Source organism: Dysidea avara, chromosome 1, assembly GCF_963678975.1.
Source record: "Dysidea avara chromosome 1, odDysAvar1.4, whole genome shotgun sequence".
Classification (NCBI taxonomy): Eukaryota; Metazoa; Porifera; class Demospongiae; order Dictyoceratida; family Dysideidae; genus Dysidea; species Dysidea avara.
In genome coordinates, this window is record NC_089272.1 from 22,546,025 (window position 1) to 22,565,320 (window position 19,296).

A 19,296-nucleotide genomic window follows, 5' to 3' on the forward strand; every position below is an offset into this window, starting at 1 on the left:
GAAATATCGTCGCTAAGTCACCGGTCAAGGCTCTGTAATAGTCACAGGTCAAAGCAAAATTTCGGCCGGTCAAGACTTTGACCGCGGCGCAGATCTACCTACAGCGCGTACCTACGTGACACCCCCTTGATAATAGACACCCCATACATGTCTATTATCTATGCTTCCCGTTTCAGTGCAAAGGAGCATGGACCCACTATATGACTAATGCTTTGTATGTGTCATGTCTTGTATGTTTTTCAGTTTCGTACTTGTGTATTTGTATGTGTCTCAGTGTACTCTGACGTGGAAGAACGGCTATGCCGAACGTCATGAGTTTAAACAAAAATCAAATCAAAATCAAATCAAAATCAATCAAGGTCGCGATTGCAATTGCGGAGTAGTTACGGTGCGAGTAGGTGCAATCACTTGGGTGCAATCGAAAGACGCAAACTAGGTGAGTTTGTTGTGTGTATGCTGGGTTGGTAGTTTGTCATTTTACACATATTGATATCCTGGTTTCTAACTTTTGTAAGGTCGCCAAACTAAAGCTAAGATAATTTGCTCCAACTCGATAACAACACTATAAATCATAATAAGGAAGTACAATACACATATGCACAAGAAAATACAAAAGACCAGTAAAAAGAATATGGTTACAGGCAATTACAAGTACATGAATACAAAACGCAAAGGTTAACTACTAAAATAGATACATGATGTGTGAGTGATAAAGTCACTTGTTTGTGCAATAGAGTTCACAGTCAGATGGCTTCAGTGCAACTGCTACACTTTCATGTGAATCATGCCCAGATTGTTTACAGTATTTATCACTGTGTATTCGTCTGGCATAAAAATAAAAATAAACTTAAACAAAAAAGGGTCCTCAAACGAAAAAAAAGATACCAAAATTCCTGACCTGGAATTGAACCTGGGACCTCGTGTGTGATCCCAGGATTGTAACCAGTGTGCTACGTGCCTCCCAGCTACCCATCTTTCTTAGTTTCTACCTTATATACGTCATTCAAGAAGAAACCTATATAAGAAGAATACCCAGTGAAGAAAAGTCCCAAGCTGAACTCGACCCTAACGCTAACCTGACGTTTACCTGTTAAGAATAATGATGACTTTCACTGTCTGTGTAGCTAGGGTTGGCCTGGCTTCACTCGCTCCAACCCTAGCTCGCCTCGCAAAAACTTACCTTCATACGTTTGATACTAAAATACCACCATATACCGGCTAGCTATCGTAAGGCTCGTACTCCTGGCCTCTATGCTAAAGATATCCGTAAACCATTTTCTGGTCATTGGTAGCTAATGAACACAGCAGGGGCGGATCCAGGATTTTTCAAGAGGGGGTCTCTGAGCTGGGTGGAGGGTAACCCCCCCCCACAGTTCACATAATTATTCAAATCAGCACATCCTGCCTACGGCTGTACGTAGCATACATAAAATGTGCCCTTAGGCAAACTAGCACGATGTGTATATCTAGCTGGAAACCTACACTGCTGTTTGTGCAGCTTATTGCTATACTATGCTATTGTAGACTTATAGCTTACTACATTGGCACACAGTAGTCATGACGAATGATGGAGCACTTGTGCATCACACCATAGATTTTCGATCACACTTCTTGCTTGCCGTCACCCTTGCAGAAGTGGCACCAAAAGTGAACCTTGTGCAAGTGTGAGTGAAGTTGGTCTTCCTGACAAGTTGAATAACTACTGAAGTAGCTAACTCCTGTGTCACTTTGTAATTCACACTGTCGAGTGCGGGGACTGGCATTCTGTGTCTTCTGGGTGAGGTCTCAAGAACAGCCGAGTGATATCACGTGCCCATATTGACCAAAGGCGGAGTCAGGTGTATTACCACTAAAGAAAAGTACCGGCAGTAAAACACTCTTTATATCAAGACTCACGGTAGTGAGGCGCGCGGCTAAGAAACTACAAAGCGCACGCCCAATTAAAAGATGCGGCCACTACTGTGAGTTATTTACGTGTAGGGTCGGTTTTGCAATATTAGCCCTGGATTACACAACATCTCTCAATGGATTTGTATTGGGTTATGTAATAAAAAAATCTTTAGTCGTTGTCGTTTTATTGCGACTTTGCTAAAATAAAAAATATAACCGTATTTAGACATATTTCACTTTATTTCTCTACCTTGTATTAAACGTATCGTCACGTTATACCAGTCATCTTACCTGTATTTGTACCAGCCGTCTAGGCCTGACATTATCTAATTCTAGTTGGCCCTACGCATATTTTCTCCATTCAAACCTGTAATCCCTACAATAACTTTTAAAGACACGATGTGGACACAAGCCCTAATGTCTGACAAACAAGTTGTGAAAGCGTGCAGACCCGTAAGTTCCCTAGGAAAGGCATTTTAAGCAGAAATCAGAGTCCATTTAGTGCCACGCCCCATGCGAGCATTTATACACGCGTTTATAATCGGCAGATGTCTTATAAACATGAGTATAAACAAGGTGTGAAAGCGTGAAGAATGTACAGACACTAGGGAAGGTGTATAAATCGTTATCAATACTCCATTTAGTGCCATGCACCACTTATGATACAAGAAATATTTTGCAAGTTGTGTGGAATGACCAAAACTCATGTACACAGTCACAAATCACATTCCAGACAAAATTTTGTTGCCCTACATTACGTACATAATGAAAGCCACAACACAAGCTCCACCTTACACTGATGGTGCTTTGTGGAAGTGTGAAACTGCCGTGAAGTGTGAACTGCCATGACAGCTACTAATAAGGCAATTCTAATTGTGGATAAGATGGCTGCAGAATTTATGAAAATTTCTTGCAGTAGAGTAAACATGTAACAGTGCTATTATAACACATAACAAAAATTTAATAACCATCAGTTTAACACCAAGTGATTATTTTTTAGATGTCTTCATGATGACACAAGATTCCTGTAAAACAACAAGCAGGCACTGAATTAAACATTAAAAAAATTATATTCAAGGCTATAAGTGAATCTGGTGTACCAGAGGTAACGTAAATGTGTTTTGGTGCCTAAGTATGTAAACATGAACACGAGGAGACCTGTCAAACAACAAGTGGCCACCAAACAGAATGTACAACATGTTAAATATATTTCTTAGCTATACAACAGGAAATTCAAGATTGCAATTGTTGCAATTCCCACTTTTAAGCTAAGCAAATACCTGATATATTGTTTAACCCATTTTACAACCAATACCTGATCTTAAGCATTAAGTTACACTTGTGCATAAAAGTACAACTTACAAAGCAATTGCTGTGAGCTTGTGCACATACCTTAACTCAAAGCTGCTAATCAGACAACTGGCCAATTATCACTAGGGCTGGGCTTGTGGTCACCACAAAACACAACTTGCTTGGTATTCTGACAACACAAGAGACCAGTCCTGTAAAACAACAAGCAAGCATTTTTGCCTGGTCAAACGTGACTTACCATGACTACATCCGACTGCTAGTACGTGAACTGCTATGACCAGATGGCACCTGCAAAACCGACGGTGCCATTAATACGTACAATATACCAAAAAATCTGGGTACAAGGAAAACATTAATACTATACGCACAACACGTAAACTAACCTGGGTATTAGTTTGTTACCATCATAATTATTATTATGAGATAGTACAATATCAACTAATTATGTAGAAATTCATGACACCTTTTGACGTCACAATATTGGGCACTACAAAAAGAAAACACAATATAATTCCTCGAGTTCTGTATGTAAACTGATCCGAAATTCACAATACTAGTAAGGGTCCTACCTGGTCCAGAGTTAAGTATCACAACCACATCCACTGTTGGTGGGTGAATCACTATGACTAGATTGCCTGTAAAAACAGATAGGTGAGCATTAAATGCAATACACTTAAATTTGTCACTTTTTACATAAAATAAACATTTGGGGATTTTATTCGTTTAAACAGTTGACATTGTTACACAGAGACTGAATAGACAGGCATATCAAGAAGTTTGCGGACATTTGCTATACTTTTGTTCATGGCAAAAATGCCAGCTGGAACAGGCATGTCCAATACATTTCAATTGAAAAATTATTAAAAATTAAATTAATTATCGTGTACCGCCTATCTCGAGTCTGTTTAGTAACTTTCTGAATTTGATACATGTAGAGCAACTCTCTGCGAGTACAATGATGCCAAAAGAAGTCCAATTCATGGAAATTTAGGCTCGTCAAAATGGCCTAAACTGACAGGGTGTAGCAAATTTCCCCATACATTTTGTATTGAGTGTTTTGGAGTCATGCAATAAAAGGCATAATAACCCACGACACGTGATAGATACCTCAGATTCGAACCAGTTTTGGAAATAGCAGTGAATAGCGATTAAGATAAGCTATAGCAGAAGGAAATCAGAGGAAATTTGAGCTTGTCATTTTAAGGTTGAAAATCACTTACTGTTTCTATGGCGAATTGAATGCCGGATATTTGGAAAGGAACGCTCTGATCTATTTCGATGTCTTGACAGCCATTGTTAACCTTCACTACATTAGTGTTACAATGAAACAAAAGCACTGTGAATTAGTTCTGCAGGTTAGTTTGTGAAAATTACAGTGTTCCGTGATTAAGCAAAATAATGTCTGTGCCATGCAGCAAACTTCTTCATATGTTTCACTGTACATAAATTCAGTAATTTAGACCAGAACATGTTAATGAGTACACTTTTTCATACAAACATTGATATCTGACACAGATTCGCTTACTGACTTTCTTTCACCTGCAGCCAAAGTTCCAAGACTTCTGATGATGATGTAAGTGGAAAATGACAAGATAGCCACGGTTTTTGGGTAATTGGTCCGTACACCTTGTCAGCAATCTCGCCATGAGATAATACGAGCTAGTGGAGCTACTAGGAGTTTTCGCCTGGCGGGTCTCTAAAATACTGTAAATTCGATTAATCAGCGTGTGTCGATGATCTAATCCTCGATCTAATCAGTTTCGTTAACCTCCACTCCAGACTCTTATTCTTTCATACTTCAGCAACGGTGTACGGCCTCTACATTAAAGTACACCTCACCATGAAATGAAATCCAGTTACAATAAGACTTAATGTAGTCTCATTACTTCTCTCTCACTCTCCTTCTTGGACTGCCATTTTAAACAACATTAGTTCAATTTTAATTGAAATCGCGTATCACGTGTGTCCGCTTGGGGTGTTGCAGGGACATTCCAAGGGACTTCACCTAAATAGATCACATGATAATTGTCAGTCTTGTGTGGTACTTGTCCTTAGTCATGGCTCAGCAATGCGGTACGTGTGTACTATAGCCTAGCTATATATAGGATTGTTTGTGTGCTGCTAATTTTTTGTGCGATGATGCACATGGTTGCATAGAACGCGTGATGGTAGGGAAAATTCCCGCCCCTAGCTATGCCTATGGCATTAACTAGCTTTTTCTATAGCTACTCTATTATATGTTACTGATACGTCAGGGGCACTAAAGTAAGGTGAAAGTGGTAGCTAAGGCTAAGTCAACTGGTCTATATAGTCTGGGCCTCTGGGGCATACTCCCTCAAAAAATTTTAGTTCAGTATACTGCAACTTTTAATCCTTCAGTGACCAAATTCGCTTCATCAAGTTTGAAAGTTTAATTCCAGTCAAAAAGGCTCAGATCTCAATGCACTGGTTGTATCTACTGTACCGGCTCTGATGCCCTATATTTACATTGTCCAAAAGATGGTTAGAGTCCCATATTAAAATGAACTCTTGTTATATGCTTGCATGGACTCTTGATAATAATGACTATAATTATGTATTTAGCTTTCAGGTTGCGTATACAAGGTATTCTTTCATCTGCCAGTATAAATTGCTATTCCATGCAATATGAGGCCTAAGGCTCTAGCTACACACTAAGAATCAAATTATATAATGTTCTACACAATGATAAGATAATTGCCAGAGCAGAGTTCATGGTTATTGTATCAGCAAAGAGTTTTGAATATTAATTGAGATATTTTATTTAAGTGCATTATGACTGTTCCTCCTATAATTATTGTTCTATTATCTGATGTCTTGTTGGTTTCCCTCCATCCTCTTTACTGATCCCTCTTTATTGATTCTATATGACTAGAAAATCTGTACACCTCAGTTACAATAGTTGATCTAAATATGTGACCCAGTCTGAGAAAACCAGTCTTATCGCCCATGTCAGCAGATTCGATTTTTCACCCAGGACACAAAGCTACATGAATAAACTATCTAATTCCACATTTAAAATCAGCTAGACTTGAGTGGTCTGGTTTTGCTGGCTGCTTTTCCCAAGCTCAGTGGCGATCCGTACGTGTGGTGTGGGACCTTAATGGAGCTCTGGTCAGCCTGGGAATGACTGTATGTGGCTGTACAGCTCTGTGGTGATGAATAAGTACCTCTGCTATGAATTTCCTTTCATTTTAGCCAGATTTGAGACCTCAATGGCTCAAAACTTGGCCTAATTCATCCCTTGGCCTTCCTTTTCAATTTTTGAACACCATCTTTCCCACCTTCCAGGGCCCCCCGCCTCCCACCCAGTTCGCAGCTCGCCTGATACAGTCAACCTTGGTTTAAAAACTATCTAAAATGGCGGGAAACTTAGTTGTTGGCTACTTGCACAGTGGATGCTCTGGAAGGTAAGGAATTGATGTAAAACGTGTAAAAATTTGGTACACATAGCTTCAACCATTGGCGAGCTACAACACACTAAATACTTAAAACCGGCATTTCTCGATACTTTTAAATAGGCGATAAGCCCGGTTTACTCAGACTGGGTCACATATGATGATGATGCAGTTATTGAGACAAAGAGATGCATAGTGTTTCCCTACAGTGCCACAACACACAAACACTTGAAATGTAATCTGAGACTTACGTGTATATAGCTACAGTGAACTAAGTAAGATCACTATAGCTGCTGGTAAGCATTGCGTCGTATTACCATCCATCAGTGCTTGTGCAGTAAATTGTCTGTATTATGAATTTAGTCAAAATTATGCATAGCTATAGCTGTGTAGTAATTTATTAGGCACCCAGTTAATGCTTAAGTTTGAGCATAAGATGCCTGAAGTATTTACCAGTCTGTCTATTCCACAGATATATTTTGTAAACAATATTATAAAAAAGATAAATATACTCTAATAGAACAGTCAATAGCCAGCTGTGTAGTAATTGTGAACTAATTAGGCATTTCCTAATTATGAGCATAATCAAAAGCATTTACCACAGATGGGATATTGTAAAATTTTGTTAATAGTAAATGAATGCCACAGTAAACATAGATTTATACTCTAATAGAACAGTCTGTCTATTCTACACTGTAAATTCGTACTTCCAAATTTACAGTGTGAACAGTGTTTGTAATGTGTATGCCTTTGTCAAACACGATGACAGGTGCACATGCTTGACTCTCCAAGATAATAATATTATTGCTAATTTCCAAATATCAGTCATCTAAATGTTACCATTTTAACAATTTTGTTGTTCCACCAGTGAGACTATCACTATAACAAAAATGAGTGATATCCACCCCAAAAACACCTTCGCTGTAAAAAGAAAGGCGCGTCCAAGAAACTACAAGTACCTGTAATCCAATATAATTAAAAACAGCTCAGTTGTAGGGAAAGACTAAAAATAACTGGTAACTTAAAGAGCTGATATCTGGAGTGGCCAAGAATCAATCTTAATCCAACTACTTATACTAATTTTTTTAATCCGTGCAAAAACACCTAGCATTGGCTGTAAAAAAAAGTGCACCCATGAAAGTAACTGGCAATTGAAATAGCTGATATCTGAAGCGGCCAAGAATGAATGCTGATATACAACTAATTGGAATTAACAAAAGTTTAACATTGAACCTTTGTCTTTCAGCTGTGTTCTACATTCACTCTTGCTGCATCATAAATTGATTTCTTTTAACTCTAATTGGCTGGTAATTTGGCCGCTTTTTTTAATATTTAGTGTATAGAGCAAAAAAAAAGGCGGCCAAATTACCAGCCAATTAGAGTTAAAGAAATCAATTTATGATGCAGCAAGAGTGAATGTAGAACACAGCTGAAAGACAAAGGTTCAATGTTAAACTTTTGTTAATTCTAATTAGTTGTATATCAGCATTCATTCTTGGCCGCTTCAGATATCAGCTATTTCAATTGCCAGTTACTTTCATGGGTGCACTTTTTTTTACAGCCAATGCTAGGTGTTTTTGCACGGATTAAAAAAAATTAGTATAAGTAGTTGGATTAAGATTGATTCTTGGCCGCTCCAGATATCAGCTCTTTAAGTCACCAGTTATTTTTACTTTCATGAAGTCTTTCCCTACAACTGAACTGTTTTTAATTATATTGGATTACAGGTACTTGTAGTTTCTTGGATGCACCTTTTTTTTACAGCGAAGGTGTTTTTGGGGTGGTACAAATCAGACGTACCTTTACAACAATATCAGTGATTACAAACTCCATTGCTCCCTTGCAGCTGCCAGCTCTTCTACGCACAGTAAGCGTGTGTCTTCCGCCATTTGCTGAACTTTAAACAATCCTTATCACGTGAGCTATCATCACGTGATGCTATATCATAGTTAATCAGAATAGTTCGGGACTGCTCTATTAGAGTATATCGATCTTTCGTGATCTGTTGCTTTCCTCCATGCACTTTCTGTCTTAGATTTCCTGTTTGAGGTTCAACCTGAAGGAGGGGTCTCGAGACCCCAAAGACCCCCCCCCCCTGCACAGGTACATTAATATACATAAATTTGAAAAAAATTGGACATTGTTTTCTGGTAGTAAAACGCAATGTTCGTAAATGGATAGTTTTGTTCGAACCTGGAATTTATCGGACCTTGCATACTACCGATATTAGCTGCAGCTCTCATGTTATTAATTCTACATACAGGATAATTACTGCTTAGTGTAGGCTACCTTGTGGTACATTAACCTAAGCTGTTGGATTTCCATTAAATAAATGGCAGCTGTTTGAAAACCATAGTGCCCGATAATTGATAGTTGACTCTATATACGGTACGCGGTTCATCCAACTTCCGTGTCACCTGAAATGCACTATCCCGTACTCATGTTACTCAGCTCAGGTGGTTTCTGACTCTCTGTAACAGGTTTTCCAGCCGATCCTTAGAACGGTCTAAAGTGGGAACCCTAATTATTTAGATTTGCTGCCGGAATCAGTTTCAGTGCAAAGGTCGCGATTGCAATTGCGGAGTAGTTATGGTGCAAGCAGAAGCAATCGAAAGACGCAAACTAGGTGAGGTTGTTTTGTGTCTGTTGGGTTAGTAGTTTGCCATTTTACACACATTGATATCCTGGTTTCATGCCCAGACCGTTCATTTATTTTTGTATTGGGGTTGGAAAAGGGTGTCTGGTGAAACTCAATAGCCATTTCATCAGATTCTGGGATTGTTTGAAGGTGCAAACATGTTCATACAAACAGAGGAGGTATTAGTACATGTGTGGGCACTAGTACTGCCATAGAAAACTATCACGTGACTCATTAAAATTTGTTTTAACAATCAGCCTTACGCGATTCTTTATCACTAACTAGTGGCACGAAATGGTTTATAGTACTCTCTGGTATTGCTCACTTGGCGTTGCATCCACTATCCGCTGCCTGGTCAAGTTTTATTCCCATGTGCACTCCTCACCTACACCAGCTCACGAGCTTGTGGTACACCCTACCAGCGACAGGAATGGAATTGGATAATTCTTGACAGATGTAGCCATTCACTGATGAATGTTATACACCCCGAAACGTATTAAAATTTCAATGAAAGAGTTCTTTGGTCGTTGTGACTGAAAGTGGCAAAACGTGTTCAACTTCAAAACGATTCATGCCCTTTGAAGTGTGAATTTGTGGTACGGCTTACTCCTCAATAACAATGATTAGGCGGCTCTGCTTCGAGTTACGAAGTCGCCTTGTGCTACTGTAGACCCCGAAGAAAACTTTTCTTCACAAACGTTTATAAGAGAGTTTTAAAAAGGTGTAAATGGAACTGTGTAGGTGAGGAGTGCGCATGTAAAAAGTAGTTTTCTATCCCTCTCGATAATCTATAGTACTGCTGCTGCTTAATTACCTTATAATTGCCTAATAAATAGTATTTGGAATTTCATGCGAGCCTCAGTGTAGTCATAATTATATCAACAAGCATTTGAAGTCCCTTGGACTCAAGAAATCTGGGGCCCCTTACAAACAAAGTGCATAATCTTGTAAACCAGTATCTAAATATCCCCACTGAAACCCATTGTTGGCTGGTTTTGTACTGCGATTATTTAGACTCGCATAAAAATAATAATCAGTCTAATTAAGTGGCGTGCCACGTTTGGTGCAAATCAGTCCACAAAGCATCAATGCAAATCAAGTAAATTACAGCTTCATTTGAAAGATGGAAGTGTTATGTCAGTGGATGTTACAGTAGTTCCTAGTATCACTGGAAGAATAACCTGCACTCCATTGTCATCAACAGATGTCAAGTTTCTGAAAGAATCAGATTTAGAGGATAAGCTTGCTGACACCATTGTCACTAGTGCAGAAGCCTTTCAAGTCGACATGTTGGTAGGGAATGATTATTATTTTAATTTATTGCAGCCCAGGAAAATAGATCTTGGTAATGGTCTCTACATGTTTCAATCCAAACTTGGTTGGATTTTTGGAGGAAAAATGGAATCTAAAACAAAAGTTGTGAGTGAGCAAAACTTACTTGTGAGTGCAATTGGAGTAGCACCCACAGATACAGAGGCCATTACACACAATATGCTTACCTTAACTGAATCTTCCACTACAGTAAAGAAGTCAACAGGAGGCAGAAGGGAAGAGAAAAGAACAATGGACTAAGCCTTTCCCAAAGAAGCAGAGAACATTAAAAAGGAAATTTACCACAGAGAATAATTCACTAAAGTCAGTTCATGAGCAGAAAGAAGTTAGGGGCAACACCATCCGTAGAAAGAGGAAACAGGAACAAGGTAAAGAAAAGCAAGTTATCTTGTCAATTCAATCACAATCAACTGAACAAAAGAAATCAAGTGATTACTTACTTAGCTTAAGAGAGCGAAGTGACTCAACATTGAGAAAAGTTCGAAATTCTTCTAAAGAGAAACCTCAAATTGGAGGTTGATTAAAGAAAGTTTACCACGAGGTCAGTAGAAGATAGGAAAGATAAGCAAATTGATCAAGGGAAGAGACAATGCTATTCGATCAGCTGAAGTAACGTTACCCACAAGAAGATGCCTACACAGAGCACTGAATCTACTCTACCCCATTGAGTGTCCAGATATCAATTGTACTGTGGAAGATGATAATGCTAAGACTGAGTCTAAGCAAAAGGGCTTGAAAGATTTGCGTCCTACTAGACAGGCTGCTTTAAAAGCAAGAGAAAGATTGAAGGAACATCTTGGGGGGAGTGTTGCAGATGATGCAAGAGATAATAAATAATTTTATATAATTACCTTTAGGTCACTTAACACTTTACAGGAGTTAACTTATAGCATTTTATATATAGGACTTTGTTTTGTATACTAGACTATGCTAGAACATTCTAAACCTGTCAGACTAGTTTGAACTACTATGTATTCTAGGCCTATATCATACAGTACAATAGTACTGTATAGTAAGGACGATGAAGGTGTGGGTGTGGTCCACAAAGAAAAATCTACCCAAAATCATCTTCAGAAATCCTTCACGGCCATTTCACAGTATTGGTCAGGTATAAACAAGCCCAAATGTGTCTTCAGAACGACCCGAAACGTTTCCGACGAGGTGCTACGAAATTTAAAAAAAAATATTATTTTAGCGAATTTTCTACTGCCTCACTGCCTCACTGGCTCACTGCCTCACTGATGCGTTCAGTCAAGCGTAGCGGAAAACTGGCTACAGCTACAGCCTTGCTTCTTTGGCGGAAACACTTCGAATTTTGTGGAGAAAAAACCTTTCACAATATTAAATACCTACGATGTGTGCGCTACTGTCTTACTGTTTTATCTTTGATCCTTCTTTATTGTGGCCATCTCTCATGGGTACGGCTTCCATCAAAGCACGCACACCACAGCGCCCCAACATATTGGAGTAAACGTGTAGCATAATTGTAGCAAGCACGTGATTTTAATGTTGGGATACACCTCGGGATATGCTGCTGCCTGTACAACATCGCCACTACACGCATAAGGATTAGAGTGTGTTTGCTTTGGCTCGAAGGTGGTTTCTTTTCCGAGTTTAAAAACCGGTTGTATATGGCGCCTCTCTACAGACTCTGGGTAGCTTTCCCAGAGCACTTTTCAGGCGTACTACAACTGAAAAACACCGTAGTAGGCCTCATAGGCTCACGTATCTCGTCATCTAGAAAGTGGGCGTGACCCGTACTTACGCGAACTAAAAATAATAGCAGCCCTGAGGCTTTGTTGAGAGAATTAGTGGAAAATAATACTGTAGACACGCTATAAAACAGTTGAAAAGATACTTCTGTGGGTAATGTGTTGTTTAAAGCAGTTTGTTAAAAATCCGCATTCTTAGGAACGTTTAGCTGTGTATTTCGAGAATTGAAGGGGGGGGGGATTACTAAATACGGTTATTGAATAAAAATTTACTTAAAAAGTACACAAACAAGTGCAAGAAAAAATTAGGAATTTTCAATAAAAAGCACTGAAACAAGCCGCTGAGACAAAACACAACTGAATGATTGCATTTTAATCCCTACTTTAGCCTGCTATGATGTATGGTTAAAGTAGGGATTAAAATGCAATCATTCAGTTGTGTTTTGTCTTAGCGGCTTGTTTCAGTGCTTTTTATTGCTGCAGTCCCTACTCATATGGAAAATTCCTAATTTTTTCTTGCACTTGTAAAAGGACAATATTAATTGTATCATAATTTTAATGCTGGTAAAATAACTGAACTGAACTTTATTGATCGTGATAAGTACAATATAATCAAATTAACTATGAAACATAAATCTAAAGTCATAAAATTAGTTATTTACAACATTTGAAATTATTATGAAATATTTCCAACATTACCACTTATAAGATCAAGATTGTTACCATGCAGTCATTTAACTTATCACCCTAGTACCAAAATAGTTGACAAAACAAAAAAAGATGAGCAGAAGCGTGAGTAATTTAAAGGAATAACTCTAGTTTGCATGTTATGCATGACTGCTCTGTTAGAGTATTTCGAAAAGTGCAGAGACTATGCACCCTGTTGAACAAGAGTGAAGACAATCTAAAACTATTGGTTACTTTTCCAAGGGCGTAGGGACGATTTTCAGAGTGGGGGGCCAAAGATAGCCATAACCAGTTAACCTTAAACTGATCCAACACCTATGCAGACAGAAGGTCCCATCGATACAGCCCCTGTATCCAATTCATACATGTGTTTATATAAAGATGTTGTGGAGTGTGTTATCACTAGCTAATAGCCCTACACCTATACTACATAGCTATATCTCTTCACTCCCTATCTTGCTAATGTCTGCTATGCTCCTCTACACCTACTGCACATGCTCAATGTATGTATATATATCATGGTCACGTGTAGGTCTTCTCTTTATGCTAGCTTTACGTACTTCACACTACAAGGATTACAACATTACCAGTTGTTATCCGCAAAGTGAAACATCATTACCTTTAAGGAACTACAAGCAGGATGTCTACTCTAGTAGGTGTTGAGTATAGATCACGTGAATGCCACACTGCGTTCACGGTTGGCCACTTTCATTTTCAGCATCCTTGTACGTTTCTCTTTAGACTACTTGATAAATCAACTTCACCAAAGTCTTCATGATTTCTGGTTTGATCGTTAGTAGTCAACAACTCCCATAAACTGGGGTGGGGGGGCAAAACATGCTTTTAAAAATAGTGTGGGGGCCCTGGCCCCCCAGTTCCGACGCCCTTGCTTTTCTGCTATGGTTATATGCACTGCTAAATAAATTTATCTTGACACTTGGTCATTCTGCGCCTTCCTCTATCATGAAATGGGGCAATCATGTGATCTTTAAAATTTGGTGTGGCTATCTAAAAATTGATGTGGGCAGTGACGGGAAACAAGGAATAAAAAAAATTATCTCCTAATTTATCTGTACACTGATTTTTAACTCATTTTCCTGAGCGGTTCGTCTGGTAGGTGTGGCAAGTAATCATTTTTGTTAGCAAATCTCGATCACGTAATTGTGACACACTGTTGGTTTTTTTGCTGTATCTTCATGGTCTTAGCTCGCTTTCTTTCAAACTACAAAATAGATTTGAGGTTCAATAGTAAAGTTATCTCCATGCAGATTATCAGCTTCTTCCCTGTGTTATTTTTCATGAATAATTGCTAATAACTCCTTGACTGTTTATCAAATTCCAGCCAAACTTGGTACCTTAAAACCCTTCTTCTGTGCGCACTGCTATCACCAGCAGCTGTAATGACCACAGCCTGGTGATATGTTGCAACTATGCGGTTGTATTTAACCTCAAAACTTTCAATGGAAATTCCCTTATTCCAATTCCAGCAGTGCATATAAAGTGCTCATGTCTGTACAATTTGACTCTATGTCTGTACATTTGTGAATATGTAAGGACATTTGTGACTGTCTCTGGAAAAACCGGTCTTATCGCCCATTTAAAAGTATTGAGAAACGTCGGTTTTAAATATTCAGAGTGTTATAGCTGGCCAATGGTGGTAGCTACGCATACCAAATTTTCACACGTTTCACAACAATTTCTTACCTTCCTGATCATCCACTGAAGAAGTAGTCAACAGCTAAGTTTCCCACCATTTTAGATAGTTTTTAAACCGAGGTTGTCTGTATCAGGCGAGCTCCAGAAGGGTGGGAGGTGGGGGCCCTGGAAGGCGGGCAAGATGGTGTTCAAAAATTGAAAAGAAACGTGTTGGGATGAATTAGGCCAAATTATGGGCCATCCAGGGCCCAGAACTGGCTAAAATGAAAGGAAATTTACAGGCATTACAGCACAGGTCATTGTCCAGCACCACAGAGTTGTACAGCCACACACAGCCATCTCCTGGTTGGCCAGGGCTCCATCAAGACCCCAGATCACTCGTACGACTCGCCACTGTGCTTTAAAAAAGCAGCCCGCTTCACTCTGGTCGAATGTGGCAGTGAAACTTGATAGTACATTCATTAAGCTTTGTGTTTGTGTGAAAAAATCAAACTTCCTGTCTTGGGCGATAAGAACGGTTTTCGTAGATCCAGTCACATTTGTCTTCAGCATCTTAAAAATTAAAATAAGGCCTGAATTCTTTTTTGTGTGAAAATAGTGCAAATAGAAATGTTGTATCTTACAAAATATTTAATGTTGGGAAATTATTGTCATCATCATTTGTGATGCATGCAGAATTATGACACACTGGTGGTTTTTTTTGCTGCATCTTCATGGTCTTAGCTCGCTTTCTTTCAAACTACAATAGGTTTGAGGTTCAATAGTAAACTTAGCCCCATGCAGATTATCAGCTTCTTCCCATAAACGGTTTACCCTGTGTTATTTTTTGCTAATAACTCCTTGACTGTTTATCACATTCCAGCCAAACCTGGTACCTTAAAACCCTTCTTCTGTGTGCCAATTTCAAGGACATTGGATAGCGAGTTTGCATTCTATGTCAGTGTGCAAAAAGAAGAAATAAGAAAAAAACACAAGAAATTAAGCCTATATTTTAAGTCTCATAATCTCAGGAACACTTGAAGCTATTTAGCTCAAATTTGGTATATGGACTACTGAAGGTGAAGGACATCTCCACACCACAAATCGTCTCATTATGTGAAGGTAGCATGGAGCTACAAATGGGTGAAAATTGCATTTTTTTTTCTTCCTGTCATTATACTCACTTTGTGGTGTGCTGGCTTCTTGGGCAGTATGACACAGTACCCTGTGTCTTAATTAATACTTGTGTACTCATATATTCTCCTCTGATATCTTTAAACTCCATCCATGTTATTTTATGCAGGACACACAGCAATGGATGATTTAATTGAAGAGGTTGATTTTGAAGATGATCACCAATGCCCAAATTTGATTTCAGCACTAAAGGCAATTTTACTTCAGTACTTTACCACACTTTTGTGGCTTACCATATCTGTACCTTGTCTACCATTTTTTGTGTTGGGTCTCTTCATATGGGGGCTACCTCCAATAATACCACCTTGGTCAACATTTTACAGGTGTTTTATGGCTGTGTTTACTGAAGGGAAACCAAAAGAAAACATTCCAGTCACAAATCGAGTGTTGCTATTCTTAATACTACTTGCCTCTCTAATCAAAGTACCAGTTAATGGAGTGTGTTGGTACATAGACGAATTGGTATGTTCTTCATACCACAAAGTTAACATTGAAGAGCCAGTGTTCATGATTACAGCACCCCGTAGTGGATCCTCTCAGCTTTGTGATTATTTAGAAAAAGACTCAAATAATTTTATTACTCCAGTATTAGCTGAAGGAATGTTCCCTTATGTTTGGGTTTGGAAGTTATTTGTGCCACTTTTAGTTAAAACAGGAATGCAAAAGAAACTTCAGAACTATAACTTGTTTGGCAAGGAAGCAACAAAACACCATGCATTGGTGATTTCAAAATCAGAAACTTGGGATAGCATATTACAATTTTGGTATTTAGGAATATGCTACACTTACTTGGGTTCATCTTTTATGTGTTGGGCATGGTTGTATACTAGATTTGATAGACCAATGAATGAGGATTATTTTAGAAATTTTGTACCATTCACCAGCTGTGTGATGAAGAAGGTAATGTACTACCGTGGCAAACCTAACCAGCGGATGCTAGTGAAAGGACACTTTCTTGGATGTGCTAAGCCTCTTGAACAACACTATCCTAAAGGAAAGATTTTTGTTGTGGTGCGGAACCCATTGGATCGTTTATCCAGTTTTATTAATCTGGCAAAAGTTATGGGTGAAGATGGACCAGCTAAATTGCAATTTGGTTTGTTTGCTGCTACATTGAGAACCATTCGTAGTTATACTCTGCAAACACAAATTCCTTATTGTGAACAAGAAATGTTATTTTACAAAGAGCCTGCAGACAACAAGCTTGTTATTCCATTCACCATGTATGTGAACAATTTGAGTGCTACTCTTCAACATATTTACTCATTTTGTGATATTCCAATACCAGATGATGTGATGTCTAATGCTGTTAGAATACAATGCACCACACATGATTATACTAAAGTCAAAGCTAGTTATGCTCCTAAATTCAACAGAACTCTTGCAAGTTTAGGAGTGAATGAAAAGAAGTTGAGGGAAAAGCTCAGTGAATATATTGAGTGGATGAATGGTTTGGAATCTTCAGAGAAGATAGATTCATGACTATACTTTGTACTTGCTAGCTATAAGTAGCAGCTAAATTCCTTTTTGTGTGAAAATAGTGCAAATAGAAATGTTGTATCTTACAAAGTATTTAATGGGTAAAACTTTGATTGTTGGTGATCAATAAGAAAAAAAATGTTGGGAAATTGTTGTCCATTAATTTTGTGATATATGCAGAATTATGAAGTCAAAAGATGTCATCACTTATGTAAATTGAATACGTGCACATAAGCTGTAAAATACAAGGTTTATAGCCTGTAAAGTCTACTCGTTCAAAACTATTATTTTTTGTATGTTCTTTTGTGTCTAATTTTTTTTGCTTGCAGTGAAGCATAAAACGGGGATTGTCTGGTAATTTTCACAATGTGCCTCTGATGGTAGAGGTGGCTAGCTAAGCTAACTAATGTACGGAATACAGCTACCTGTGTGTAATAGATAAAAGCTAAACAAAACAATTAGCCACAAGCTAATGTGGTGCTGGCATGCATCATTTTGTCATGCATTTCAATTGCAACCAGTGTCATTCTTTCCTTTGATATGATGTATAAAATTCACAAAATGTTACAGTAGGCATCCTAATTAATTAGAGTCACTGAATTTGTTGCAAGCCACATATACACTTGACGTGTGTTGACTAATTGTAAAGTGGGCTAAGCATAAGGCTACGATAAATGAGGAACAAAAGTCTGGAGGATGCAAACTAGGTAAGGTTGTTGTGTGCCGGTTGGGTTAGCAGTTTACTATTTTACACACATCCCTTTTTAATAGTTATCTAATCAAAATATAGCCAAGCTGTAAAAAAAGGGTGTGACCTCCATAAAAGCCAGGGTGAAAAAAGATGTGAAACTCCAAGGTGGCAGCCAAGAAATGGCTGTGATCATAGACTAATGGCAAAATTTTTAATAACAACAATTCAGGTGAATTTGGTGCTGAATCCTATAGTCCAGCACCTAAGCCAAATATTCATCCAGTTTTGGATAAAAGCACCAATTTTTTTTACAGAGTATATGGAGCGTGCACTAAGTGTTTTAAGAAGGGGAGGCACGTAAAAAGTCCTCAGGAACACCCTTTTTGCACCCTGGCAAGAAAACTATTTGTTACTATTAAAATTCAATCATGTTTCTATCAAGTTACTGCTGGGCCTAGTATCATAGTAGTACAAAGCATACAGCTGGAACATAATAGCCTATTATATTAGTAATCTATAAAAAAACAAATAGTTTTCTCACCTAGGCAGTAAACAAAATCACTAAAATTTCCATTTGCAGGGATTCTGTTAAAGTTTTGGACCTTCAATGCTGATGATTGCGTAGTACTATGTACAAGGATCATCCTGATGTGTATCGTTTCTTTATTAAAGGGGTATAACAAAGTTATTTAATGCTAAAGTTTTAATACGTCACAGGTGGATATCTCAACAGAAAACCATGAACTACAGCAGTTCAATTATCAGGCACAGAGCTCGAACAAAAGGTCCCTTGTCCTTATACTGGGCACCATATGAAAGGTAATTAAATTTCTAGTTTAATGAAGGCAGTTGCAAGTTGTTTCAACATCTTGTTCTCAAGTTACAGCGCTTTCAATGCAGTGTAATATAGCATAAGCAAGAAAAGCACAAGGATGTGTCATAAGGTACTTCTTAGTGCTCAAAATCTCACTTCATTGGAACCCAGCTCCTTTATGCTTATTTTGAGCATTATCACAGCACTAAGAAATTCCTTAATACTCATCCTTGTGCTTTTCTTGCTTATGCTATATTACACTGCATTGAAAGCGCTGTAACTTGAGAACAAGATGTTGAAACAACTTGCAACTGCCTTCATTAAACTAGAAATTTAATTACCTTTCATATGGTGCCCAGTATAAGGACAAGGGACCTTTTGTTCGAGCTCTGTGCCTGATAATTGAACTGCTGTAGTTCATGGTTTTCTGTTGAGATATCCACCTGTGACCTATTAAAACTTTAGCATTAAATAACTTTTGTTATACCCCTTTAATA

At 38.3% G+C, this 19,296-nt stretch overlaps 1 protein-coding gene and 1 long non-coding RNA gene across 2 annotated transcripts; one reads left to right on the top strand and one right to left on the bottom strand.

The window, feature by feature from the left end:
- Window positions 1-3,611: 3,611 nt before the first annotated feature.
- LOC136249055 (uncharacterized) lies at window positions 3,612-5,350 on the bottom strand. The gene is made up of 3 exons (XR_010698024.1): window positions 4,741-5,350; window positions 3,771-3,836; window positions 3,612-3,688 (listed from the first exon to the last, which is right to left on the bottom strand). It is a non-coding gene; the product is annotated as an uncharacterized lncRNA (long non-coding RNA).
- A 3,877-nt stretch (window positions 5,351-9,227) lies between these two features.
- Window positions 9,228-17,476, top strand: LOC136259478 (uncharacterized). Its single transcript, XM_066052968.1, has 2 exons — window positions 9,228-9,243; window positions 15,925-17,476. The coding sequence occupies exon 2, from the start codon at window positions 15,936-15,938 to the stop codon at window positions 17,295-17,297; it is 1,362 nt and encodes a 453-aa protein (XP_065909040.1). The 5' UTR covers window positions 9,228-9,243; window positions 15,925-15,935; the 3' UTR covers window positions 17,298-17,476.
- The last annotated feature ends 1,820 nt before the right edge of the window (window positions 17,477-19,296 follow it).

Bases quoted from the DNA above. Each gene is read 5' to 3' on its own strand.
- LOC136259478 (XM_066052968.1), top strand. From the start codon at position 15,936: ATGGATGATTTAATTGAAGAGGTTGATTTTGAAGATGATCACCAATGC.